The 6,195-nt window shown below is 42.8% G+C and overlaps 1 protein-coding gene across 1 annotated transcript; it reads left to right on the forward strand.

Annotated features, from left to right (window-relative positions):
• The first annotated feature begins 1,303 nt into the window (after window positions 1-1,303).
• On the forward strand, window positions 1,304-5,529 carry LOC104953714 (serine/threonine-protein kinase pim-3). Its single transcript, XM_010780691.1, has 6 exons — window positions 1,304-1,789; window positions 1,972-2,081; window positions 2,217-2,267; window positions 2,400-2,763; window positions 3,569-3,745; window positions 4,088-5,529. The coding sequence occupies exons 1-6, from the start codon at window positions 1,702-1,704 to the stop codon at window positions 4,294-4,296; spliced, it is 999 nt and encodes a 332-aa protein (XP_010778993.1). The 5' UTR covers window positions 1,304-1,701; the 3' UTR covers window positions 4,297-5,529.
• Window positions 5,530-6,195: the final 666 nt, after the last annotated feature.

Below are 6,195 nucleotides of genomic sequence, written 5' to 3' on the forward strand. Positions count from 1 at the left end.
CACACACACACACACACACACACACACACACACACACACACACACACACACACACACACACACACACACACACACACACAGGTTATCAGAGGTAGCAGAAGATACAAAGTGGAGAGTTCACAGAGAGCCAAGGTCAGGTCAGATGTGTGACAGTAGGACTGGAAAGTGTACCTTCTGCAAAAGGACAGCTGGCTTCCCAAACCTTGGCCACCTGATTGTGTTTTTAAGTGCTATTTTGTTTTCATAATTATGACATTGTTTTTAGTTTTATCATAATTCAAATCCCTGTGTTTCATGTAAGTATTGCAGTCATCTTTGGACAGTCATCAATACCTTTTGCACTAATGCATGTCCAGCATCTGTCTTGAGGGCCTCTTAAACGATATTTTATATTATTTAGAGTATGAAAAACGTTTTAGATAGTTATTGGGCTGTTTTAATCTGCCAGAGAAGCAGTTTCTATCAGTCAATAGTATTATTATTATTGTTGTTGATATAACACGTTTTAATCATGTTTTAGGAAACTGACATTTCATTTTAGATTTGTTTTTTATTACATTTTGTGTATTTTGCTATCCTTTAACTCATTGTTATTCCTATCTTGGCTAGGACACTTGAAGAGGTTGATTTAAATGTATAACAAAACCACATTATTAATATATTTGTTATTTGCCCAAACTTTCTTAAAAAAATTACAAAAGTATGGGTCCCAAGTGTGTGATGATAACAACAGGCACTGTATTTTTGGTTTACAAAAGGTAAACAAATAACACAAGGGATTTTAAGGTATACATTTTCACTTGAGAAGACAGAGCAATCTGTGGTGAATCACACAAAAAAGTGAGTTTACATCTCTGTCTGTCTCACTGCAGAGCTGCAGGAGGAAAGGGAGGGGTTAGGGCGACTCAGAATTGCCGCCACGTGCGCTCAAATGCCTGCTTTATTATAAAAACTTTTTCTGGATTGGTCGTGATACGAAACACGGTATTTATATACGGCTTCTTATTGGTCGTGCCCCCGAGTCGATAGTGAACACAGCGCAAAGCTTCCAGACAAGGTATTCATGGGCGTCTCGTACTACAAGAAAGTAGTGCGCTATAAAAATGATTATTTTGATACAAAAATCCAACAAAAGGATTTTAAAATCACAACATGTAGCAAGTGGTTTCATGTCTTGTTTTATCTAATGAAAAGGGGCGGTTTTGAGCTGTAATTAAGCGAACGTGTCGACTTGTATTGGAGGCGGAGGGATATCAGAATCCCACCTCGCGTCAAAATATTGGCTCTGGGAGACCGCGCCAAAGCTCAGACAGCAGCCACTCTTCAGGATAACAACACACTGCGGAGGCCCTTTAAACGCACTCTCCATACGGCTACCATACACATCGGAGTGCACGGGCTTTTTTGATCACTTCAGGGGACTGTTTTCGTTTGTTTTTGCTTCGGTCAAGACACAGAAGTCAGATTTAATGCCTCTTTTCGGGAATCGGTGCACGGCTCCACGGTCGTGAGACCACTCTACCGGGTGCGGTGCGGCGGAGTTAATACACTGCTGGGCTGGATATATACTATTCACTTGAAACCAAGACGGTCCGCACCACCATTTCTACTGAACCTGCATTTCTCTCGTGTGACTACATCGGTTATTAGGACTCTCAGCTGCTGAATAAGAATACTCTACGCCGGCTTTTCAGCGTGAATATGTTGTTGTCAAAGTTTGGTTCATTTTCGCACATTTGCAACCCTTCGAGTATGGACCATCTACCAGTGAAAATACAGCTTCAGCCAGGTACGTTACTTCTTTTTTTCGACCTCCTGTATTTGATTGAAAAGTTATTTAAGAAGCCTATTAACCCTAATACTACCCTTGCAAGCTATTTAATGAACGCTATCAACTTAAACCTCGCACTACGCGGTGGTTTGTTGTGAAAATGTCGCACTTACCTTAACAATATTCATTTTAATTTGCAGTTAAAGTGGAAAAGGAGTCTTTCGAGAAGGTTTACCAGGTGGGCTCGGTGTTGGGCAGTGGAGGGTTCGGGACGGTGTACGCCGGCAGCCGGATCTCTGATGGCACACCGGTAAGGATCGGGATCTATGTTTTGATGCTGCATGTGCCGCTGCCATGAGAGTCGGGGCGTCCTTTGATCAAAATACAATGCTTTCCCCCCACAACAAATCAAACAATTGCTTATATTTCATCTGTTTTATTTCAGGTTGCTGTGAAACATGTTGCAAAGGAGAGGGTGACCGAGTGGGGCACAATTGTAAGTAGTCATTCCTGTGGTTTGTTTTGGTTTCCCCCCCTGCCTGCTGCATGGTGGGGGTTTTGTGTTTTTTTTTTTTTTTTTTAATTCAAAGGGAGAATGGCCATCTAATTATTCCTCATTTTATTACAGAACGGTGCTATGGTGCCTCTAGAGATCCTGCTGCTAAAGAAGGTCAGCTCGTCGTTTCGCGGAGTTATCAAAATGCTGGACTATTACGAGCGCGCGGACGGCTGGCTGATCGTCATGGAGAGGCCGGAGCTCGTCAAGGACCTTTTCGACTTCATCACCGAAAAGGGAGCCCTGGACGAGGACACCGCTCGGGGCTTTTTCCGCCAGGTTTTGGAGGCGGTCAGACACTGCTACAGCTGCGGTGTGGTTCACAGAGACATCAAGGATGAAAACCTGCTTGTTGATCTGCGCACCGGGGAGCTCAAGCTTATTGACTTTGGCTCAGGGGCGATTCTCAAGGACACAGTCTACACTGATTTTGATGGTAAGCAACCCCATTCCTCCTTTTGCGTTCATTGGTATTATAAGCATTTATAATTAGGTGTTTTGAAGACATATCCGTGTGGGCTGGGTAGTGTTTGCCCTTGATGCTCCGCTGAGCTATATTCAGATATGGAGGCGTTCACGAGTGTGTGACGCAGTGGTCTGTTTTTGGTCGAGGGTTTTCCTTGCCTAGGGTCTTATCATAATCACAACCGATGATGCCAAATTAAAAAGCATCCAGTGTTTTAGTAGTGATGTTATGGATTGATAGGTATGACTTAGTGTATACATCTTAGTGCCCGTTTTTTTTTTTTATGTGTATATATATATATCATGATTGATCCTCATTTGAGATGGTGGTGAGGTTTCGTTATTTTGTTATTTAAGCTAGCAAGAGTCACAGTTTGTGGGTATTAGGTCAGTGCCACGTAACATCTGTTTGTTGTGAAACCCGAGTCGTGCTTCACGTGATGGGCTCGCGTTGCCTTTTTTTGTTATCCAAGTTCCTCCTTCCACAAGGGAGGGGGAGGGAGAGAAAACAGGGAGTGAGGGAGAGAGTATACGCAGGCACGTCACTATAGTGGTATAAGGAAGTAGGGAAGCATTACTACTATTATGCAATCTTTTTGGGACTTTTTATTTATTAAATGTATCTGCTGTTCCTATATTTTGAGCACTGAGGCCTTATATATTCTCATTATATCACACAAACTTTAAAAAAACGAGCCTTCTTGTGTTTGTTGTACTGCTTCATACTATATAACATCACTCACCTCCCTACTTTTTCTTCTCCTCTTTTTCTTTAGGTACCAGAGTATACAGCCCACCAGAGTGGATCCGCTTCCATAGATACCATGGCCGCTCGGCGACGGTATGGTCGCTAGGCGTGCTGCTGTACGACATGGTGTGTGGAGACATCCCCTTTGAGCAGGACGAGGAGATCCTCAGAGGGAGACTGTACTTCAGGAGAAGAGTTTCAGCCGGTAAGTCAACCATAACAACACAAAACACATACACACTGACTCTGTCGCCCCCTAGCCACCATGAGTGGTACAGCCCAAAATCCACCTCATAGTTTTGCCCTTTACATCAGTGGAATACCTCACAAACAAAATGGTAGACAGATATATGAATGATAAATATAATAGATGTTATCATTTTGTGCAACAGCCCTAGTACAGTAAAAGATGATGTGATCATTCTATTGGCTGTCTGTGCTTCCTACACACTAGGATATCATTGATCCATACACATTGAGTCAGATGCAGTGCTGCCTAATGAAAGAAAATCCTCATCCTCATCACTCTTTCTATCTCCTCCTCCAGAGTGCCAGCAGATGATCAAATGGTGCCTGGCCCTGCGGCCCTCAGACCGGCCCACCCTGGAGCAGATTTGCGACCATCCCTGGATGAGGACCACAACGACGGCAGAATCTCCCGAGTCACAAGAGGAGCCTGTCGCCGGGGAGATCCGCCTCAGGACCATCAACACAGACTCTTCGTCAAGCACAAGCTCGAGCAAGGAGAGCCTCTGAGGGGGGCTCTGTTGGACTGAAAGACTTTGTGGGGAAAGAAGGGGGTTAGGACGGAAGGGGTTTGATGAAATGGACTTAAGGCCGGCAGCCTGTAGCCCATCAGTGGGTCTGACACCGCTGCTCCGGCGAGAAAAAATGTACTTTAATGTTCCTCTTTTGTCGGGAATTTTTTAATTTATTACTATTTGTTCTTCCTAATCTTATTTTCCCCCATCCCCTCTTTTTATTCTTCATTCAGTTGATTATTGTTTCCTAATAGGGAAAAAAAATTCAGTATGGGCGGTCTTACCAGCACTATTTATTTTCCCCTTCCCTGTTTTTAAACTTTATTTTACTCGTTTTGTTACTAGGCTGGGTTTGCAGCTGGCAAGGCCCTCCTATTCAGACATGGCTGCTCTCATAGAGCTTGGAGAAAAATCATTTTTATTTAAATGTTTTGATTTTGTAGTGCCTTTTTTTCGAAAGCTGCTTTTCTGTGTGTGTGTTTGGGGGGGCGGTTTGACAACAACTTTTTGTTTTTGCCCCATGGCCCGGTGGCTACGTTGCCTGTGCTCTGATGGGAGGAGGGGCTTCTTTTTCCCTCTTCTCCATCACTGTGAGACGACCAGCCTTGAGGCAAAGATAGCATTAGCTCGGAGAGAAAGAGGTGAGGGCTCCCCCTGACAATGGAATACTTGAAAAACTCAACTCTTTGTCGCTCTCTTTAACGCTGCTCACTCACTCAATAGCCTGAACAGGTGTTTGGAAACTGGATCCTGTCTTTTCTGAATGTCTACACACCCTCACCCCCACCCCGCCCACCATGCCTGTTATGGGGTGTGCGGCCCTCTTGACTTTTCTTTTTGCCTCCCGCCATCTCACTGCTTGACACTACGTGGCCCCGCCCCTGGCCTCCCTCAGGGTTTTGGGGTGTGAAATGCACAATCAATGCAATATTCATGGTCTCAATTATGTATTTTTCTTTTTTCAAATATTGTACAGTGTATTTTTTTTTCTCTTTTTGTGTGTACATTATTTTTCCTCCCCGTTTGCATTTAATTTATTTGTAAACATGTAGACATTCCACACTCTGTGGTTATTTATTTATTTATTGTCTATGCTTAAAACCCCCTCTAAATTTTACATATGCTACTTTGCCCCTGTTTTGCATTCCTATAACTTATTTTTACATTTCGACATGGGTTTTAGTTTTTTTAGATGTGGAGGATGCACTGAAGCAGTTGTCGATGTAAAGCAGAATAAAACAAGTTTACTTAAATTTGAAACCGAGCATTTGAATGTTATTTAACTACTTTAAAAAAGAAAAGACTGTTGGTAATGTTGAATGGCTAATCATCAGAGATATCATCTGCTTTCTGTACTGTCAAGATTAATTTTGAGTTCTATGGAAAGATGAACACCGGGTGGAACAGTAGTCGTCACAGCCTCATATCGGAGACCTTTCACTTTAGCTGTGACTCATGGCTGTTAAGGATGGATATTGCTATTTTTTTTATACAAAAGTTTCAATTAAACTCCCATTTTTATGTACAGAAATACGTCTGGTGTCTTGCTCATTTTGAACATGGTGTTGTACTTGAGTTTTAAACCTGAACATTTAGTAAAAACCACAAATACTATAGCAAAATACAGCTTATCTTTCTTCACCTACGGGTACGACAGCACTCCCTCGAGACTAGTACACATGTCCAATAAAGCCCTTGGTTCATTTAGACTGCCTGTAGTAATAGCCTTTAGCTGGAGGACAACCTGCAGTAAGCACAAGGCTGATAAGAGACAGCTGGGGGTGGGGGGGATGCTGGCAAAGACAAAAGAAAGAGAGATTGGGGATGTCATGCATCATCACACACTTTTACACACATGAAGACATTTAAATATAAACGATTTATTTTCCATTTC

Source organism: Notothenia coriiceps, unplaced genomic scaffold, assembly GCF_000735185.1.
Source record: "Notothenia coriiceps isolate Sejong01 unplaced genomic scaffold, NC01 NC01_scaffold00022122, whole genome shotgun sequence".
Lineage (NCBI taxonomy): Eukaryota > Metazoa > Chordata > Actinopteri > Perciformes > Nototheniidae > Notothenia > Notothenia coriiceps.

Excerpts from the sequence above, each read along its gene's own strand:
- LOC104953714 (XM_010780691.1), top strand. The coding sequence starts at position 1,702 with ATGTTGTTGTCAAAGTTTGGTTCATTTTCGCACATTTGCAACCCTTCG. Across the intron at positions 1,790-1,971 it reads GAAAATACAGCTTCAGCCAG|TTAAAGTGGAAAAGGAGTCT; the intron begins GTACGTTACTTC and ends TTTAATTTGCAG. Across the intron at positions 2,764-3,568 it reads AGTCTACACTGATTTTGATG|GTACCAGAGTATACAGCCCA; the intron begins GTAAGCAACCCC and ends CTTTTTCTTTAG.